Genomic DNA, 22,662 nt, shown 5'->3' on the forward strand with positions numbered 1-22,662 from the left:
TACTGTCATTGTTCCACTACACAAATTACACTAATATCTATCTTAATCAACTTCATTGAGATATAATTAATTTTTTCTTATTTATATTAGTGCCTGAAGTCAGCTGGGATACGGTCCAGTTTACTGTTTACCCTAACAAGGATAAGCGGTCTAGAAAATGGATTAATAGATTATTCTTAATTAATATTAATAATATTTTGCCTATTAAACCCTTTTTAAGAGCTTTAGCATACAGTCGAAACTTGTACATGAAAGGACGCAGGGGAACCATTAAAGACCGATCATTGGTCTGGTTTTCAGTTCCTGTTTTTGGAGGGATTTGGGCCAGCTGCATTTTTAAAAAATTTTTTTTTTGTATAATATTCTGATTCCGGGCATGTTTATTTTTTCTTTACAATGTGCCGTGGACTACTAAAAAAAAATGATTACCTTGGACATCCCTGCCCTCAAAGATCTGGAAATGACACACACACAATTTTCATTCATGCATTACATTCCATAATTTGGAGAGTAACTTATACTCATGTGAAACCACATGATCAATACTTCCATCTCCAGTGGACGATGCACCCAACAACAATTTCTCTGGAGAGTATGGCAGTTCAGTGTATTATATTTTGGACTCACGTTTTTGTCCTACAAGGTTGTTGAGGTAATTGAGGTATTGGTATTGTAGTGGTACATGTTGCTGGCCTCAGTTTCCTGCCAATGCTCGAACATCCAGCCTCTAAAAGTCCTGTGCCGGTCGAAAGGCCACTTAAAAAGGCAGAGTTGTATCAGGAAAGGCATCTGGTGCAAAACTTAAACGTGCAAACCACATTTCTCACTGTGGCAATGATGGGAGATTCTGGAAAAAACAAAGACACAATAGATGTGTAGCTTTATGTTCAGGAATTCAGTATCTGTCTGTAGAAAGTACAGAGGGTTTAGATGCCTGATTAGCCTCTATTCATTGTTTCCCTTATATTTTGACTTGTAAGTAATTGATATTCAACCAAGAGTTTGTGAGAAATTTTTAAAAGTATTCTGGCTTCCTTGGGTCCTGTTTGCATACCTGATGTGATTATTTGCTAAGCAGAAAACCACAGCAATGAGCATCACAAGTCTTGAAGCAATTTAAATATTTCAACTCAAATTAATTATGATGAACTGCTACATGGATCTGCTCCCAAATGTGGGATCCATCAGCTGTGAGTGCGATTCTAGGACAGTACCCAAGTACATCAGCATGCTCTGTGAGCTGTTGGCTCTGCGTGAGAATCGCTTTTGTGTCTGTTGTCTATCAGGAACGTGGCTCGGACATCGGGCCGAAGCGCGATTGTGACGCTCAGCCAGGAGAGAAGGTCCTGCAGGATATCAAGGAGATGAGAACACAAGAGATGCAGCTCCAGGAGATCCAACGGCAGCTGGACCTTCTGGGGCAGGGCCAGGAGATGACAGTGAGTTGGCAGCAGCCATGTTTTCGCACACACTCACAAGGCAAAGATGGGCGTCATCAACACACAATCTGTGCTTTTTATTAAGACGCCCTCCTTTGTTGATCTCATGCGCATACATGACAAATTACTACAAGCACAAAGGTCGTTTACAGTGAGGTTGATAAAAAACAGTGTATGCGTTGTCACATTACAAGGCCACTGTTTCCTTTTTCTCACTTTTCCATCTTTTTAGATATGTTACAGTTCCTTCTGTGATTAGCTTTGCTTTGTTTGGAAGAATAATCAGCTATTATCCTTATTTCCAACCTAGTGCTTCATGGCTTCTCTGCATCCTTAATGGCCCTGGAAAGCCCTTTTGGTCTGTGTCTGCATGTAGCAGCCTCAGTAGAGTTACAACTCTTTGTTCAAATGTTGTAGCTATAGATCCAAATGCAAGAACGCTTGAGAAACAAAAAGGGAGAGTCCCTTGTTATGGGTGTTATTGCCTTTCCTACACTTTTCTTGGTCCAAAGTAGGGTCGGGAGCAAGTCAGTTTTTATTGGTTTGCAGATTGACGGAGAAAATATTGTTAAGATACTAACAATAATCATCAATTACCTTGTTAATGTTTGTTCCAGTAAATACATACCTTCTTTGTTCTATATTATCAATATATTGACAGTATATGTTCATATATAGCAGTAGATTATATATTTTTTTGTAAACTGCGATTTTAAGGGGGATGGTACCTATTTGCTAATTTGGATCATGAACGTATCTAACGTCACAAATGAAGTCTATGCCTGTATACATTTTTAACCAATACAAACCCCCTTTTGGTATGCTGAATGAAACATGCTCAACAAATTAAATACATCAAGATTAAAAACACCTGGGTCTCATTCAGCTCTACACTGGCATGATGTAGTCTGACGAATGTGACAATGAAATAACGAAGGGGTAATAAAATACACTGACATGGCTGTCACACCCTGACATTAAAAAAGGCTTCAATGACATGCAAACAAAACCTATTTGTGGCATCATTAAGAAACTTTGCTCTAAAATAGTCTTCATGACCAGTCGTTTCTTAATTGCTACTGTCTTTAGCCACTTTTTGCATTCAACCTGCAACAGTACCTGAGCAAGACTTTCTGCTCTGTTTTTAGTCCTTTGGGGCTTTTTTGTCGCGGGAATATAATTACCTTCATGAAATGTGTCAAAGTCGGCTTTTTTCCCTACCCACTTTTGTCAGAAAGTTCATTTGTACTACAGCCATATTCAGTGTTTTACTATTGAATTTGTCTAAAATGTATGCATGTTGCATGTTTTGTGCGTAGTTTTATATGGGATGCAAAATTCACAGAAAAGGTATGGGTGGGCACACAATGGGCCAAATTTACTTGTTTGCGCTAAAGTCAGGGTTTGAAGAAGAGGAGGGTCTTTGCCCTTAGGAGATTCGTGTGATTCAAATGTTTGCACTTGCGAGATCTTTTCGCTCACACCTTTTTGGCACTGTATTACAATTGCACAACAAACACACAATACATCTAAATGGTAGAAATTGGAAGTGTAAGAAACCTTCAGTCATCTTTTGTAAGCATGAGATGGCCCAAACACATAAGGACAGTGTTGTGCATGGAAAAGCAGGCAACTTGCAAACAGAGAAATGTTGCACAGATGACAGCAGTGTAAACCAAATTGCACAGGACTGCAGAGTTGAGCTGAAAACAGAGGAGGTTCTGGTGCAAAGAAACTTTCTTGCCTGGAAAACGGGGGCTGGACGTACACCCAAAGATATGTTGTCTGTGCACAACCAGACTGAAGAAATCGAAATGGTTGAAAAGCAATATTGTTAGTTTTCTGTAATTACTGTAATGATAATTTAAGGCATTTAGACCACAGGTGTCAAATTTAAGGCCCACAGGCTACACCTGCCAGTAGGGGTTGGGTGATATGGACTACCACAAAAACCTGCCATTTATGGTGAAAATGATTAAAGTGAAGATAAAAAACACCTATAGAACGCCACCTTTTTGACTGAGTCTATCAGTGAATCCAGTCTTCACAGCCCCCAAAGCACTACTCTAAAATAACACTAAGGCTATTAAAATCAAATAAGTTTAAAGAGCACTCCTATACTGCAAAGCTGTAGTAATGTGCTTTGCTTATCATACGGTATTTAGGTTTTTTGTCTACCAGCAATATTACAAACATTATCATTATGAGTTTACTATTACAACTCACTCAGTTGTATGATGCGACTTCAGTGTGAAGTCTCCCGCCCTCTGGTAGCATAATGATGCGCTTATCGTAAGCGTCATCATGGATACAAAATAAATAGTTGACAAATTATCAGAAACAGGTGAAAATAATGTTTTAGGAACTCACGTTAATCAGTTTTCCACCACTGATCGCCAACATGCTCTTTAGAGCAGAAACCGAGGCAGATGTCCCCAAAACTGCAGGAGAGATTTTCTTTGATAATCTTCTCCGTGGTTCAGAAAATGTGGACTTTGATTGCACAGAATCTTTGAAATTACCACAATTGTACCAGTAACGGGAATTAAAACATGTCAGCTTCCGAGTTTACTTCCGTAAACACTGTTGGACGTTGATCTGGACACATTTTTTTGTAATGTGAATGACTACATAAAAAGATCCAATTTTACAAAAAAAACTCTAAATTGGACCTCCTGCCCAGCAGTGTTGTGAACGCACTGAACATAGCCTTAATGCTGCTGTCTTGCTCGACCTTACTAATGTAACAGTGAGAACGTAGACTGGATTTTCAGAATGGCAATGCGGGTGTTACTGATGGAACGGATCGAATTGGATAATAAGCACTGACAAAGTGTCTTCAAATCATATTGAATATTGACAGGTTATATTATTATCATTCATTTAAACTCATATTCCAGCATTATATATTGAATTTTTCTGCAATATTTTTGTAAAGAAAAATATAAAAATACAAAAGATAATTTAGGGGGGCTTTAGATGCTAATAGCGAAAGTGTTTATTTATTTAATTTTTTTTACGTACTCGAAGTTATGCACTTTTCTATTATCTGTATTCTCCAGGCATGCCCATTCTGCACAAGTGCATAAGTCGTGATTAAAAAAGGCAAAGTCGTGATTAATGAAGACAAACTTTGCCATGACAATTTTTGTTGATTGTGTGAAAATCACTAAACACTGACTTTTCCTAACACTTGTGATTGTCCCTGAAATTCCTGAAAAAATAACAGTTTGAATCTGAAAAGGCAGTGTAAATCCAGGCAGTGCTTGTCATGTGTATGTGTGTTGCCATTCTGATGTAGTGTGGGTATGCACGTGCAACAGCATCTTCTTGTTATTATAACCACCCTGAAGTTATGTGTAATGTTGAAGGGAAAGTGTGCTTTTCTTAACATTTTTCCTATCATTCACAATTTCTATGTAACTAATTATAATTACTAATTATAATGTATTTTTTCAAATGCATTATAATTAGTAATATATGGCAGGTATGAGGTGTCTAGCAGGAAGTGAAGTCACACAATAAACGCTCTAAAAAAACATCTTAAACCCGCCCACAATACTTAATATATTTTGTGACCTGCATAATAACCAAGTATTAGTGATATTACGCCCTTTTACACCTAACGTTCAGGAAATCTTGGTTCCTGGAACCTTTGGTTCCTGTAACTATAGGTCCTGTAGAAGTGTGTAGTTTGTGTTTCAACTGCATTTCTCAATTCAGGGTAGTTTATACAAATCAGGCTGATGATGAAAGACGGAGTGGTTTACTCTAGTTCTATTCTAAAACCATGTAAATAAACAGAACATGTTATGTCATAGTTCTTTTACTAAAAAGTAAGTGATTTAAATACAAATAAATAATATACAAAACAATATGATTTATACAATAAAGTGTACCGAATTGTTCTTAAAAAGTCAGGCTTTTGTCCGCAATGTCAAACAGTCAGAAATTCTTCCTCTCTGTAAATGATGAACTCACGCAATTCCTATCGGTCTGTGTCTTTAAATAACACTATAGAAAAAATATATGTCAGTGTTTATCTCATGCCGACAACACAGACACATCGGCTTTAACATTAGCGTAGTCTTGTTCCGTATTGTGGAAATAAGTTGAGCCAACACAAGACGCGCTGCTAACTGTCCTTTTATCAGGCAACGCTAAAACAGGAAGTACCACATTCCTTGGGCCAATCATATTCATGTATACTTCAGGAACCGCTCGGAGATCGTATTACCTAAAAATATTACATCCCCCTTCTTTTAGAAAAATATGAAACAACATTCAAGAAAAGACTCTCTGTGCAATAACCATTACTGAAACTTATTAAAGTTCAAGTAGCACATGTACGACTGCTATAAAATATGAATTCAACAACAGATTTAATTTATCACTGAACTTGCTGGAATGTCATACTGTTGTAAATCCTGTTGGCTCCACTGTGGACGGGACTCTCGCTGCTGTGTTGGATCCGCTTTGGACTGAACTCTCGCGGCTGTGTTGGATCCACTATGGATTGAACTTTCACAGTATCGTGTTAGACCCGCTCGACATCCGTTGCTTTCGGTCCCCTAGAGGGGGGGGCACATATGTGGTCCTCTCCAAGGTTTTTCATTGTCATCATTGTCACCGACCTCCCACTGGGTGTGAGTTTTCCTTGCCCTTATGTGGGCCCTACCGAGAATGTCGTAGTGGTTTGTGTTGTGGTTTGTGCAACCCTTTGAGACACTAGTGATTTAGGGGTATATAAATAATCATTGATTGAAAGATTGATTGATAAATAGAAACGCAATCACATGTCATTGACTTGTAAGTATCTGAACACCATCGAGCATAACAACTCTGGGCTTAACCTCACGTCCAGACCTTGTCGGATACCTCACAGCCTGTGGGGCTGTTTCTCCTTTTATATTTGAGGTGTGTGAGTGTGCAGTGCATGTTGTGTGTTATGTTTTGTGTTTTCTTCAGTCTGAGTGGTCAGTTTCTCTGTGGTGTCCGGGAGATGTCGTCTGTTTCGCCTGTATTCTTGTGCTCCTGATGCGCGTATGTGGTATGATCTTTCAGTATCAGCTGAAGAAATGACAACTGCTGGTTTCCAGTAGCCTTTCTCCTGAAAACGGATGTATTTTCCTTCATGAAGAGGTGACATTTGCTTAGCTGATCTGTCATAGTATTTCTTCTGCTGGTGTTGTTTGTTGGTTCTCATGATGTGAACGTCATTGTGGTTGATAGTGTTGGGTCGCAGGCGTTGATGGATGTTAGGCAGGCTTCAGCGTGTGCGATGACTCATGAGCCGCTGAACTGGTGACTTGAAGTTGTCTACTGGGGTATTGCGATATTCCAGCAGACTCAGATAAGGGTCTTTCTGATCAGCTTTGGACTTATCCATAAGGGATTTTGCAATGTGAACATACTTCTCGGCTAAGCCATTACTTTGAGGATAGCATGGGCTGGAGGTAATGTGTGTGAACCCCCATGCGTTGGCAAAAACATCAAACTCTCTACATCTGTACTGTGGACCATTGTCTGATATTGCAGTCTCTGGTATCCCATGTCTTGTAAAAGAAGATTTTACTTTATGTATAACAGCAGCAGCTGTGGTGCTATGTAATCTGTTTAGCTTAAAGTATCTGCTGTAGTAGTCTACTGTGATTAAATAATCATCATTTTTCTAAGTGAACAGGTCAGTAGCCACTGTTTGCCATGGCCTGTCTGGGATCTTGTGACTTAAAATTTGGATCTTTAGTGTTTGATGGTTTATGTCCATTGCAGATGTGACATTTACCAACTAACTCCTCAGTCTGTTTGTTCATCCCAGGCCAGAAGATGATGTCACGCGCTCTTTGTTTGCACTTTTCCATACCCATGTGACCTGCATGGATACGGGATAACATCTCTGTGCGCAGTGAGTTGGGTATGATGATTTTTTTCCCTCTTGAACAGGATGTTATTCATCCGCGAGAGCTCGTCACGGTAGTTCCAATATTCCGCTATGTCCTGAGGGCATCGTTTCTTCTCCTCGGGCCATCCTGACCTAATTGTCCTTTTCAGCAAGATGAGTTGAGCGTCCTTTCCAGTCTCTACCTTGATGTCTTCAAGTCTGGTGTCACTGACAGGTAGGTTGCTATAAACATTGTGCACCTGCATGTCCATACTTTCACTGAGGCTGGTGTCCTGGTCAGGCAGTGACTTTCTGGAGAGAATGTCTGCGACAGGAATGTCTTTTCCTGGTCTGTGAGTGATGGTGAAGTTATACATCTGTAGCTGAAGCATCATTCTTTGTAACCTTGGAGGCGCTGCTGCAAGTGGTTTTCGCAAAATGGATTCAAGTGGCTTATGGTCAGTTTCCACGGTGATGTGGCGACCATATATGTACTGGTGGAAACGCTTGCACCCAAACAGAAGATCAATTAACTCCTTCTCAATTTGTGCATAATTGGCTTCACAATCAGTTAGTGACTTAGATGCATGGCCTATGGGCTTTCCTTCTTGTAATAGTACTGCCCTTAATCCATATTTTGATGCGTCAACTTGGAGTCTGAGTTCCTTGCTCAGGTCAAAATATCTTAACACAGGACCTGGATCCTGAGTGAGGAGTTCTTTAGTTTTACCGAATGCTTCCTCCTGCTGTGCATCCCATCTAAATTCCCTCGAATCTTTTTATAGGTGACCCATGGGTGTATTGACATCAGACAGTCCAAGGGCAAATTTGGACAAATAGTTAATCATGCCAAAAATTGTTTCCAGCTCACCTTTGTCTCTTGGTGGCTGCATGTCCCTCACAGCTGCAATCTTGGATGGATCAGGTGATTCGGTGCCCAAAGTAGCTGACTTCAGTGGCACAGATTGTACCTTTATCTGGGTTGAGCTTAACTCCTCGCTCCCTGGAGCGCTGCAACATTTCACGGAGGTTGATATCATGTTCTTCTTTAGTCTTGCCATGGATGAGGATATCGTCGACAATTGCTGTGACAACCTGCAAACCCTCATAAGTCTCGTCAACTTTACGCTGAAACTCATCTTGAGCCGAAATCAATCCAAAAGGTAAGCGGAGGAATCTGTATTGTCCGAAAACAGTGTTGAAAGTTGTCAGCTTTGAAGACTCATCTGAGAGCTTGATGGCCCAGTATCCTGACCTTGCGTCCATTACACTGAAGAAATAGGCTCCTGCCAATTTGGATGTGGTGTCTTCAAGGGTAGGTAAGGGGTAATGCGGGCGTTTGATGACTTTATTTAGGTCCCTTGGATCCACGCATGCTCTTAGTTTTCCTGTGCGTGGTTTTTCTGCTGCTACCATTGAATTAACCCATTCAGTTGGTTCAGTGACTTTTACAACAATGTCTTGTTTTTCCATGTTTTGTAATTCCTCTTTGAGGCGGTCACGAAGGGCTAGAAGGACGCGCCTAGGTGGATGAAGTACAGGTACTGCTTCCGGTTTAATGTGAAGTGTGCACTCTCCAGGAAACAGTCCTATTCCTGTGAACACATCAGCAAACTCATCCATAACTGAGGTTTCAGGTGTGCGGTGCACGGACAGTATAAGTTTAATGAGTTCAAAGTCCAAACAGGCTTTTAATCCAATCACTAGAGGAGTTTGTGTGTCAACAATGTGAACCTTTAATGTTAGATGGGTGCCTTTGTACTGGCATTTAATGTTGTATTTTCCTCTGATGGATAGCCTCTCACCCCCATAGCCACAGAGAGGGTGTGTGGTTGGTTGTAGTGTGTCCTGTATCCCAAGCCTTTGGAAAACATTAGTGGGAATGACATTAGCTGAGGCTCCAGTGTCTAGCTTGAAGGTGACAGTAGTTTTACTTGGTCCAAACAACACATCCACATATGCCTGTTCAGTTTCTCTTTTGTTACCGCTGCCTTGTATAACTGCATCAATAAACAGGTCTTCATTGTCTGTCTTCCTGATTGAGTCAATTTCACTTATAGTGTGTACTCCTGTACTCTGCTTTGAGGGGCATACTTTTGCAAAATGATTCCATTTACTGCATATCTTGCACTGTTTACCTTTGGCTGGACAGCTGTCTTTTGCTACATGAGGCTTGTTTCCACAGTAGCCACAACTTTTATGACGCTCTCTGTCCCCATCAGGTCTGTAGGTGTTCTCTGTAGCCTTGTCATGGCGCGTTTTCCAAGTCGTCTTCCTTGGATAGTGGCGACTGATAGCATGAACAGTCTGCTTGTGCAGGACGCTGTTGCCGCTAGCTATAGTTTTGAGCTGTGCTTGTGCCATGTCATGAGACCTGACTATGTCAATACCTTTATCCAACGTCAAATCGGAACCAACACTCAGTAGCTTTTCTCTTACTTTAAGTGACTGGATCCCAAACACGACACGGTCTCTCACCATCTCCTCCTTGTGTGTATAGTTACAGTCCTTCACAAGCAGTCTCAAATCCATCAAAAACTGTTCAAAAGGCTCGTTGGCTCCTTGGACTTTTTCGTGAAATTTATAACAAGCAAATATTATGTTTGTCTTCGACATGATGTATGCTTCATAGCGCTCCTAGTATGTATTCAGTACCTTTCGTTCGTCATCTGTAAGTGTCCATGTGTTATATATGTCCCGTCCTCTTTCGCCGATCCGAATGAGAAGGTAGCTGCACTTTTCGTCCTCTCCCTTTTTCTTAAACGGACCAGAAAACATCAACTCTACGTGGAGCTTAAATTTAAGCCACGCTTCGGGCAGGTTACTCGCATCCCAATCAATCCGAGGCGACGAAACTCCGGCGACGTCCATCTTGTTGCAAGGTGATTCTTTCCTTTTATTCTGACACCATGTCTTGTTCCGTATTGTGGAAATAAGTTGAGCCAACACACGACGTGCTGCTAACTGTACTTTTATTTTACGACTCCTGGGAATCAAAACATCACATGTCAGGCAACGCTAAAACAGGAAGTACCTCATTCCTTGGGCCAATCATATTCGTGTATACTTCAGGGATCGCTCGGAGATCGTATTACCTAAGAATATTACAAGCGTGTTAGCATTATCATTCTGTTCACTCGGTTTGAGGCTAATAACTACACGAATGGATTGTCGCTGACTACTTTTACAACATGAAATAAAATAAATAGTTAATCCATCCATCCATTTTCTACCGCTTATTCCCTTTTGGGGTCACGGGGGGCGCTGGCGCCTATCTCAGCTACAATCGGGCGGAATATTTGATGTTATTTACCTTCATTCCACTTGTGTGCTGCTTTCTTTTTTCCACACTTATCCGATGACGTCACAGTAGTAAGCACCTGAAGCGGCCGCGGCCAGTCCGGCTTCATACCCCTCTTTAAATACGTTTAAAAGGGTCCATCCACTTCTCTTAACTTCACATTTTGAAATGAAGTTTGTAAAAATAATAAACAACATTAAACTGCATATAGTTTAAAGATCAGCGTTCTTCAGCTCAAAAATGCCCCACAAAGGTTCTTGCATTTTTGAAAGCTGCTTTTGCTCTTCTTTCTCTCCGTTGTCAAGTTTGTTGTAATAGAAATACAGAAGTCGCTGCGTATATTCCAGTGGCGGTCGTGTGTTTTAAACAGAAGGTTTCTTTTTCAACTGCGTTCAACCAATCAGTATTCGACCGAGCAGCCAGTCCCCGAAAAGGTTCTCCGTCGCTTTGAAAAGTCCCATCTAGCTAGGATCTACAAGAGCAGTTCTTGGTGGAAAAACAAGGAGAAGTTCCTGAAAAAAGTTCCTACTTTGGGAAAGGCTATGTTGTTATTATAAGCAGTTAACGCAGAGTAACTGCTTCTAGCGGCGCCGTGATCACTGAGAGGTAAGCTAGCTTTTGGAGCTATGGATATACTGAGCTGGTAAGCTGCTGATGGATCTGTAAAAGTTAATTCCAGATTATAAATCGTGTCTCTCACTTTTGACCCTGAGATCGCAAGAAAGATGTGAAAAGATGCTTGCTGCGATTGCTTCCCCCCCCCCCCCCCCCTTTTTTTTTTAACCTGCGTGAGGATTTTAATTAATTCTTAATCTAAACAGGAATTTTAAACATTCCATCAGTCGGCATTCCAGTGAGAGCACAGTAAGGGATTGTTTTAAACTAGTTTTATATTTTTTTGTTTCGGACTTAGCAATAGTTATACTTGCTGTATCTGCTTATCACTAAGCTTCTAAAACTTGTGGCTCATCCTCCTCATATTTAGGCTCAAAAAGATATAGTCTGGATCATCATTTGTCCCAAAGTACCGTACTTTCCGGCCTATAGAGCACACTGTTGTTTAAGTTGCACCTGACAAATTTGAGAATAAATAAATATTTATATTTCAATATTGTTATTTATTAGCCCAACCACACCATAAGCTGTAGATATATACCGGTATGAAAGATTCTGTAAATGTTTATTGACATATCCTAATGATTTCCAAACTGAGCCCGTCACACGGCAGTAAATCGGCTTATCAAACAAAACAGAAGTCTACGTCAGTGGTTCTCAACCTTTTTTCAGTGATGTACCCCCAGTGAACTTTTTTTTAATTCAAGTACCCCCTAATAAGAGCAAAGCATTTTTGGTTGGAAAAATAGAGATAAAAAAGTAAAATACAGCACTCTGTCATCAGTTTCTGATTTATTAAATTGTATAACAGTGCAAAATATTGCTCATTTGTAGTGGTCTTTCTTGAAGTATTTGGAAAAAAATATATAAAAATAGCTAAAAACGTGTTGAAAAATAAACAAGTAATTCAATTATAAATAAATATTTCTTCACATAGAAGTAATCATCAACTCATAGTGCCCTCTTTGGGGATTGTAATACAGATCCATCTGGATTCATTAACTTAATTCGAAACATTTCTTCACAAAAAAGAAATCTTCAACATTAATATTTATGGAACATGTCCACAAAAAATCTAGCTGTCAACACTGAATTGTTGTATTTCTTTTCACAGTTTATGAACTTACATTCATATTTTGTTGAAGTAATATCCAATAAATATATTTATAAAGGCTTTTTGAATTGTTGCTATTTTAAAAATATTTGAAAAAAATCTCACGTACACCTTGGCATACCTTCAAGTACCCCCAGGGGTACGCGTACCCCCATTTGAGGAACACTGGTCTACGTAATCGGCATACTTTTAACTGGCTGCGAAAGCTCGCTTTTCAATCAGCTGAACAATAACTCCATGGGGATCTTTTGGTGAATTCACCAAACTAAAGCATTACAAAAAGATAGTGGCATTGTTTTTTATTGTATTGAATTTAAGTACAAAGACACATTTTTTTTACAGTTTGGCGGAGACATTTATGCAAGGCTTGAAAAGGAGTTGGTTGAAGCAGATGCTTATAATTTCCCAACCCCTCTCACTCATTCCTCATTTAACAAGCAATATAATACAAGAAAAATACTGTTAGACTTGCGTGGCATATTGTTGCCGGATTCGGTCCTCCGTGGATGCGTCAGCAAAAACACAGCAAAAGGTAAGAACTAAGGAATTTATTAACTCAAATCAGGCTAGAACACTGGTGTAAATAGAAAAGGCAAATAAAAGCGCTAGCATCGAAAGCTGGGTCAAACTAACCGAAACGCAAAGACTTGGCATGAAGGCACACAAAAGGAAACACAAAACAACTAGCGTGGAAGCTAGGAATAAAATAAAGCTTAGTGTGAGAGCTAGCGAAATCGAGAGTGAGTGACAAGTCATAAGCAGTTGTATGAGAACAAACTAAGATCAGACAATGAGTGAACAGAAAAGGCTGGCTTATAAATAGTGGTGATTAGTGAAGACAGGTGTGCTGGAACCGAGAGTAGTAGCTGAAACTAATGAGTGACCATGGAAACAAACTAAACAGGAACTAAGCATGTCAAACCGCAGAGTGATATAAAAATGGAACAAAAATAACAATATGGTGATGATCCGACCATCGGCTCACAACAAATACCATACAAACAAAAACAAGAAAAATTCCTGTACACTAACAATATAATAGTACCACTATTATTATGAGACAAGACAAGACGAGACAAAACACACACACACACACGCATGCATACACACACAAACACACACACACACACACACACACACACACACACACACACACACACACACACACACACACACACACACACACACACACACTCTCTGGCCATACACCTCTCTCCAATCGCTCTGTGCTGAGGGCATAACTCTCTTTCCTCCTCGTACTTTTTCAGTACTTCTTTTTTAAACAGTGTTTTGAATTTTCCAACTTCTCAGGCAAATCATATAGTTGATGTAGATGCCCATATCGGCTGTTCAGATTTACTTTACAAAAGAGAAGTGTAGGATACTTCTCTTGTTGCCTTATTTGAATTTGACTTTATTAAATTTATTTATATTATCATTTGGTGCAGCCGGGCCGGAGCATGGGGAGATAGAAAGAGAGAGAAAAAAAAGGAAGACAGAGGGGGGAATTGTGGGGAGATGGGGATTAGACAGAGAAACAAAAACAACAGCAAACACAACAATAACAACAAAAACAACAACAACAATAGAACAACACCAGCACATACGATATGTACAAATGATGGTAAAAGTCAGAGCAAAGAAGCAGTTTGCGAAATAAATAATAATATAGAAATGACAATGAGCATTTTTACACTACAACTGGAGCAATATAAATACCAATAGAAAAAGCGCTATTGATCATGAACAATACCAATAATTTACCTCTATTGTCAACAATACAGTTGTTCAAATGCAACAATACATATCCATAATGTTAACTATCAATCAATCAATCAATGTTTACTTATATAGCCCTAAATCACTAGTGTCTCAAAGGGCTGCACAAACCACCACGACATCCTCGGTAGGCCCACATAAGGGCAAGGAAAACTCACACCCAGTGGGACATCGGTGACAATGATGATCCAGTGGGACGTCTGTGACAATAATGATTATGAGAACCTTAGAGAGGAGGAAAGCAATGGATGTCGAGCGGGTCTAACATGATACTGTGAAAGTTCAATCCACAATGGATCCAACACAGTCGCAAGAGTCCAGTCCAAAGCGGGTCCAACTCAGCAGCGAGAGTCCCGTTCACAGCGGAGCCACCAGGAAACCATCCCAAGCGGAGGCGGATCAGCAGCGCAGAGATGTCCCCAGCCGATACACAGGCAAGCAGTACATGGCCACCGGATCGGACCGGACCCCCTCCACAGGGGAGAGTGGGACATAGAAGAAAAAGAAAAGAAACAGCAGATCAACTGGTCTAAAAAGGGAGTCTATTTAAAGGCTACAGTATACAAATGAGTTTTAAGGTGAGACTTAAATGCTTCTACTGAGGTGGTATCTCGAACTGTTACCGGGAGGGCATTCCAGAGTACTGGAGCCCGAACGGAAAACGCTCTATAGCCCGCAGACTTTTTTTGGGCTTTGGGAATCACTAACAAGCCGGAGTCCTTTGAACGCAGATTTCTTGCCGGGACATATGGTACAATACAATCGGCAAGATAGGATGGAGCTAGACCGTGTAGTATTTTATACGTAAGTAGTAAAACCTTAAAGTCACATCTTAAGTGCACAGGAAGCCAGTGCAGGTGAGCCAGTACAGGCGTAATGTGATCAAACTTTCTTGTTCTTGTCAAAAGTCTAGCAGCCGCATTTTGTACCAACTGTAATCTTTTAATGCTAGACATGGGGAGACCCGAAAATAATACGTTACAGTAGTCGAGACGAGACGTAACAAACGCATGGATAATGATCTCAGCGTCTTTAGTGGACAGAATGGAGCGAATTTTAGCGATATTATGGAGATGAAAGAAGGCCGTTTTAGTAACGCTTTTAATGTGTGCCTCAAAGGAGAGAGTTGGGTCGAAGATAATACCCAGATTCTTTACCGTGTCGCCTTGTTTAATTGTTTGGTTGTCAAATGTTAGAGTTGTATTATTAAATAGAGTTCGGTGTCTAGCAGGACCGATAATCAGCATTTCCGTTTTTTTGGCGTTGAGTTGCAAAAAGTTAGCGGACATCCATTGTTTAATTTCATTAAGACACGCCTCCAGCTGACTACAATCCGGCGTGTTGGTCAGCTTTAGGGGCATGTAGAGTTGGGTGTCATCAGCATAACAGTGAAAGCTAACACCGTATTTGCGTATGATGTCACCTAGCGGCAGCATGTAGATGCTGAAGAGTGCAGGGCCAAGGACCGAACCCTGGGGAACTCCACACGTTACCTTAACGTAGTCCGAGGTCACATTGTTATGGGAGACACACTGCATCCTATCAGTAAGATAAGAGTTAAACCAAGACAGGGCTAAGTCTGACATACCAATTCGTGTTTTGATACGTTCTAATAAAATATTATGATCGACGGTATCGAAAGCAGCGCTAAGATCGAGGAGCAGCAACATAGATGACGCATCAGAATCCATCGTTAGCAATAGATCATTAGTCATTTTTGCGAGGGCTGTCTCCGTCGAGTGATTTGCCCTGAAACCGGATTGAAAGGTTTCACATAGATTGTTAGACGCTAAGTGTTCATTTAACTGCTCCGCAACAATTTTTTCGAGGATTTTTGAAATAAAGGGAAGGTGAGACACCGGTCGGTAGTTTACCATGAGGTCAGGATCGAGGTTAGGTCTTTTAAGAAGAGGATGAATAACCGCTTTTTTGAATGCTAGGGGAACAGTGCCCGAGGAAAGTGATAAGTTTATAATATTTAGCACTGATGGACCTAATAATACAAAGAGCTCCTTGATCAGTTTCCCAGGAAGAGGGTCAAGTAAACATGTTGTTTGTTTTATTCCATTTACACGTTGTAACAATTCCTCTAATGTTATTTCCTCAAAACGAGAGAAACTATTTTGGAGGGCAGTATCCGGCGTATATACAATCGTGTCAGTGTTAATAGAACCCTGTTGAAGCTGGGACGCATTGTCTTTAATCTCCTTTCTAATGACTTCAATTTTCTTACTAAAGAATTGCATAAAGTCATCAGCTGAGTGGGTGGAGCTACTGGAAGGAGTCCCTTGTTGGGTTAGCGATGCTACCGTACTAAACAAAAATTTAGGATCGTTTTTATTACGGTGGATGAGATTTGAGTAATAATTAGCTTTAGCTAAGGTAAGCATGCGTTTATAAGTTATTAAACCATCACTAAATGCTTGATGGTGCACCTCAAGTTTAGTCGTGCGCCATTTGCGTTCCAGCTTTCTGCATAATAATTTCTGAGCTCTAGTTTCTTCTGTAAACCACGGGGTGCGCTTTTTTGGAGCCTTTTTTAACTTTAGCGGTGCTATGTTATCAATGGTTTCGCGCAGGGCGTCGTTAAAGTTGTTAGTGAGGTTATCAATAGAGCCCACATACTTTAGGAATGGTGCCATTACCGAGGGCAGTAGGTCAGCAAGAGTTGTCGTTGTGGCCGTATTAATGTTGCGGCTGCTATAGCAGTTATTATTATTATTAGTTTGACGAACATGCGTCTGAACCTCGAATTTTATAAGGTAATGATCGGACAATACTTTAGTATACGGGAGTATCGTAACTTTGGAAGCGGTGATACCCCTGACAAGCACTAGGTCTATCGTATTACCGTTGCGATGCGTGGGTTCATTTATTATTTGTGTGAGACCACAGCTATCAATTATAGTCTGGAGCGCTACGCACGGTGGGTCCGATGGGGTATTCATATGGATATTAAAGTCCCCCATTATGATTATATTATCGGCGTGTGTCACTAGATCAGCAACGAACTCTGAGAATTCATTGATAAAGTCCGAACAGGGCCCTGGGGGGCGGTAGATAACAGCCAGGTGTAGAGGCAGCGGTGTGACAGACCTCATAGTAAGCACCTCAAACGATTTATATTTATTATTTATGTTAGGACTAAGGTTAAAGTTTTCGTTGTATATTAGTGCGACCCCCCCACCCCTTTTAAGCGGACGGGCAATATGCGCATGTGTAAAGTTAGGAGGACATGCCTCATTTAGCGCAAAAAAGTCGTTTGGTTTAAGCCAGGTTTCGCTGAGACCGATGACGTTAAGATTGTTGTCTCTGATGATATCATTAACTAACAACGTTTTGGGAGACAATGATCTTATGTTTAAAAAAACCTACATTATAGGTAGTGGGCTGTTTTAGGGAATTGTTGATCAAATTATCCGTAGTAGCAATATTAATAATGTTGTGTTTATTATGCCCAGTGCATTTAGTATAATTACGACCATATCTAGGAATTGATACGACGGGAATGTTCTGATTGTTTGATTGTTGCTTTGATAAACTGCACGCATCATGGTTAGCCTCCTCAGTAACGGGGATTTTCCGATTGTTTGTTTGTTGCTTTGATAAACTGCACGCATCATGGTTAGCCACCTCAGTAACGGGGATTTTCCGATTGTTTGTTTGTTGCTTTGATAAACTGCGAGATAAAAAAAAAGAAAAAGGAACATCGAAATATGGGAGGGAAGAGAAAGAGGCAACCTATATTAATCTTGTAGATTGTAATAGTAACATTGGGTTAAGCTTTGTCAGTATGCCTTGTGTTACCCAGTTTACCCTAGGACAATAACATTAATATATGTTTGATGAAACGTGATTTTGTGCATGAGTGTATGTATGTATATGTACTTGTATATGTACAAAATGTGTATATGAATGTTTGTAGAATAAATGTATATGAACAGAATGTGTATATGTATGTTTGTACTGTGAATGTATATGTACAGTATATGTATGTTTGTTTGTACAGTGAATGTATATGTACAGTATGTGTATGTTTGTACCGTTAATGTGCGTGTAGATGGACGAACTTGGAGTATGTACAAACCCCGTTTCCATATGAGTTGGGAAATTGTGTTAGATGTAAATATAAACGGAATACAATTATTTGCAAATCATTTTCAACCCATATTCAGTTGAATATGCTACAAAGACAACATATTTGATGTTAAAACTTATAAACATTTTTTTTTGCAAATAATTTGATGCCAGCAACATGTGACAAATAAGTACGGAAAGGTGGCAATTAATACTGATAATTAGCCTGCACAGGTGTGCAGGCTAATTGGGAACAGGTGGGTGCCATGATTGGGTGTAAAAGTAGCTTCCATGAAATGCTAAGTAATTCACAAACAAGGATGGGGTGAGGGTCACCACTTTGTAAGCAAATTGTCGAACAGTTTTAGAACAACATTTCTCAAAGAGCAATTGCAAGGAATTTAGGGATTTTACCATCTATGGTCCGTAAAATCATCAAAAGGTTACGAGAATCTTGAGAAATCACTACACGTAACCAACATTTGTGTGTAAAGGATATCAATACATGGGCTCAAAAACACTTGTGAAAACCACTGTCAGTAACAACAGTATGCAAAGCGAAAGCCATTTATCAACAACACCCAGGAATGCCGCCAGCTTTGCTGGGCCCGAGCTCATCTAAGATGGACTGATGCAAAGTGGAAAAGTGTTCTGTGGTCCACTTTTAAATTATATTTGGAAACTGTGGACGTGGTGTCCTCCGGAACAAAGAGGAAAATAACCATCCAGATTGTTATAGGTGCAAAGTTCAAAAGCCAGCATCTGTGATGGTATGGAGGTGTATTAGTGCCCAAGGCATGGGTAACTTACACATCTGTGAAGGCACCATTAGTGCTGAATGGTCCATACAGGGTTTGGAGCAACATATGTTGTCACCCAAGCAACATTATCAAGGACGCCCCTGCTTATTTCAGCAAAACAATGACAAGCCACATGTTACAACAGCGTGGCTTCGTAGTAAAAGAGTGCGGGTATTTTCCTGGCCCACCTGCAGTCCAGACATGTCTCCCATTGAAAATGTGTGGCGCATTATGAAGCGTAAAATATGACAGCAGAGACCCCGGACTGTTGAACGACTGAAGCTCTACATAAAACAAGAATGGGAAAGAATTCCACTTTCAAAGCTTCAACAATTAGTTTCCTCAGTTCCCAAACATTTATTGAGTGTTGTTAAAAGAAAAGGTGATGTAACACAGTGGTGAACATGCCCTTTCCCAACTACTTTGGCACGTGTTGCAGCCATGAAATTCTAAGTTAATTATTATTTACAAAAAAAATAAAGTTTATGAGTTTGAACCTCAAATATCTTTGTAGTGGATACAATCTGAATACGGGTTGAAAATTATTTGCAAATGATTTTACTCTGTTTATATTTACATCTAACACAATTTCCCAACTCATATGGAAACGGGGTTTGTAGGTATGTACTGCATTTGTGTATGTATGTGGGAGCGTAGGTACCTATGTATGTATGTTTATACGTATGAATAATGGTGTGTGTGTTTGAGTATATGTGTATTTGTATGTACAATATATTTGAGTCCCAGTGTGCGTGGGAGCTAGAGTATGGCCCCAGCCGCCCAGAGAGCCCAACCCAAACAGCAGGTGTGGCGCCCAGGGAACCAGGAACCACCGGCCCCACGCAGCTAGGCCGGCCAGCGACGCAGACCCCAAAGGCCGGCCCACCGTCCCGCCCGGAAGAGCCAGCAGCAGGCCGCAGACAGACGTGCCCGGTAGAGGACAGGGCACAAGAGAAGCAGTGGACGCCCAGACCCCAAGCCAGCGAGAGACTACCCCCAACACGGGCAGAAAGGCGGGGCGCATCGCCCGGGGGGCCCAGAGACACCCGCAACCGGACGGGAAGACCGCCCTCACCCAACCAGCAATCGGGCCCCCACGAGCCCACCCCCACCCCCGGAGAGCACGGCGCGGCCCACAGCAGGCCACCCCACCCATATTTATTTTTAAAAATATATTTTCTTCTTCTTATCATTAATTATTATGTTTTTATTTTATTTTTTTATTTTAATTTCTTTTATTATTATTCCCCCAGGGAGGGAACTCGACAGGGCGGTTGCTGGTTGTTCCATTTCCATAGTAGGGGTCCCTGCAGGTGGGGCGGGTGGTTCCCGCGGCCCTGCGCTGGGTGGTCCTGTGGCGGCCGACTTGGGTGGGGTTCTACATATTGTAAGTTAATAATACTAACAAAAACGTACCAACAGTAAATATGTTAGCATATTCGCTAATGCTAATGATCCATGCTTGATAACATCCAGATAGCACTTACAAAATGCATGAAAACACTCCTATAAACATCACACATGGGATGCTTTAGTAAGTATGAATTGTTTTATTTATATTGTAAAACTTGCAAATGTTGCCTGGAGTAATGAATGAAGAATTTTTTGGAGCAGAAACGCACAAATCAGGAAGTGCATTTTCAATCTGTAGTGAGCGAACTTGTCCAAAAGATGGTGCTCTAGCGCAAACAATAACACACCTTTTCATTGTCTCTGTTGATGTTGAAAAGTACTTTTTTGAATACAAAACACAATAGTCGTTAGCGAAGAAAAATCCATAAATTAGCCGCACAGTTTTATAAGCGGCTGGGTTCAAAGCGGAGGAATTAAAGTAGCGGCTTATAGTCAGAAAAATACGGTAGTCGTTCTTGACTCTCATGAAGTCTGCTATGATTAGTAGTAGTTGTTGTTGAAGGAAATAGCGAACGTTGCGATGCGTTTTGGAAATTAATGTTATTATGAATGTGCCTGTTAACTCAATAACATGTTGTAATATTCCAGGAATGTAGGCTCATACAAATTGTATTTGTCTGGTCTTGGACAGGATGCAACACAATCGTACAACAAGCACAAATATGTCTCCCATCTTTTCCCGGCAATACTCAAACAACTTTTTTATCCCATAATGACAAATCACTTCCTGTCCCTCCCCGCATGTCCTGCCCCCAAGTCAAAGCCATTGGCTAGGACCCCGTAGCCAGTCTCTATCCTCCACCCTTAGAGAAAGTACTCTACCTTGAGATCTGACTCGTAAGAGCAAAAACCTGTTAAAATCACAGCAGAATAGAAATAACTGCAACAAATTAATGCAAATAAATCAGTATAAATAGTGCAACTCTACATTACTCAAAAGTGGGTTCACAACGCCTTCCTTATTTTCAGTTTTTTATTCAGTCAAAAGACACCACAAAATCTTCCAAGCGGGCCGTAGGCCTTGTCCGTTGCCTTGGCCGCACCACTCCAGTAAAATAGGCGTGGAACAACTGGGTCGGGTGTATAATAGTGGAGGAATTGGTTCTCCCTAAGAGATAAGCAAAGAACTCGGGAGGAGGCTGGGCTTGCAAGAGAGATGTCATCTGTGTATCTCAGGCGGGATTCGAGCTATCCCCCCGGTAGGGAGCCAGTCTGTCCCTGTGAAGGGCCACCTTGCTTCCCCAAGAGAGCAACCAGGCACAATACACAACCTCTTCAATGTTCTTGAGTATACTGCAGGGACCTGTCCATGTGCTGTCCAGCTTGGGACTACAGCCCTTCTCTTCGATTTGATTGTCGAGCCAGACTAGCTCGTCTGGGGCAAAGTCAATTTTCTGAGACTTAACGTCATAGTAGCTTTTTTGTTTCATGTTGACTTACTGCATCCGCTCCGTGGACTCCTGGACAGTAGAGCAACTCGCCATCAGCACCAGCGGCCGGTGTTTGTCCCAGTCGTGCTGTAGTGTTGGAAGGTACCGATGGCGAGCTGGTTTCCCAAGTTTCGGTGGAACTGCTCCACCAGTCTAATGCTCTGAGTGTGCAGTGGGGTAGTGCAGGTCTTTCTGCGGGCGCTTGCACCTTGTCGCGAAAACCTGGGATTCAAAGTTCATACCTCTGTCAAAAGGGAACCATGACACCAAACCGACTTACCATGTCCCCCACCAGAGAAGCAGCAATTGTCTCCGCCTCCTGGTTTGGAATGGTGTACAGCTCTGGCCTCTTAATTAAATAGTCCATGGTGTAGTGGACATAGTCCCCCACTTCGATCTCCACCCTGTCCATGGAGCATCCCACTGCAAACTGTTGGAACAGTGCTTGCGAGTGCCCAGTGGGGCCTTTGCGGGCAACACAGGGGTCACGGCGGAGGTAGAAGATTTCCACATCTGTCTTCTGCCGGCCCCGATAGAACCCCAGTCGCAGGGGATTATGTGTGGTGGATATGGAGCCCCTCCTCCCTTGCTGTGCCGACAGGCTTCTTCCGGTGGTTGACGCACCTGGACTGGCAAGGTAGGGCCCGCGGTGATAGTCAGGGATAAACGGGGCCAGAGCCATTTCCTGGTTCAAGACAAAGGCCTCCTTAACATTAAGGATGCCATACCGGGGCTCCTTAACGGCTGGGCATGATGACGCTAACCTCACTGAATGAGGTTTATTTTCCTGTCTACAGGCCATAGCCACGTTCC

General features: G+C 41.3%; 1 protein-coding gene across 2 annotated transcripts in view; it reads left to right on the forward strand.

Annotated features, from left to right (window-relative positions):
- The window catches only part of fsip1 (fibrous sheath interacting protein 1), a 121,271-nt gene that overhangs the window by 66,120 nt on the left and 32,489 nt on the right, over positions 1-22,662 (forward strand). For both annotated transcript variants that reach the window (XM_061895139.1, XM_061895138.1), the window contains exon 9: positions 1,287-1,439. In XM_061895139.1, coding sequence (XP_061751123.1) covers positions 1,287-1,439 — 153 coding nt within the window. The remainder of the gene's footprint in view (positions 1-1,286; positions 1,440-22,662) is intronic.

The sequence above is a fragment of the Nerophis ophidion genome, linkage group LG03 (genome assembly GCF_033978795.1).
Source record: "Nerophis ophidion isolate RoL-2023_Sa linkage group LG03, RoL_Noph_v1.0, whole genome shotgun sequence".
Taxonomy (NCBI): Eukaryota; Metazoa; Chordata; class Actinopteri; order Syngnathiformes; family Syngnathidae; genus Nerophis; species Nerophis ophidion.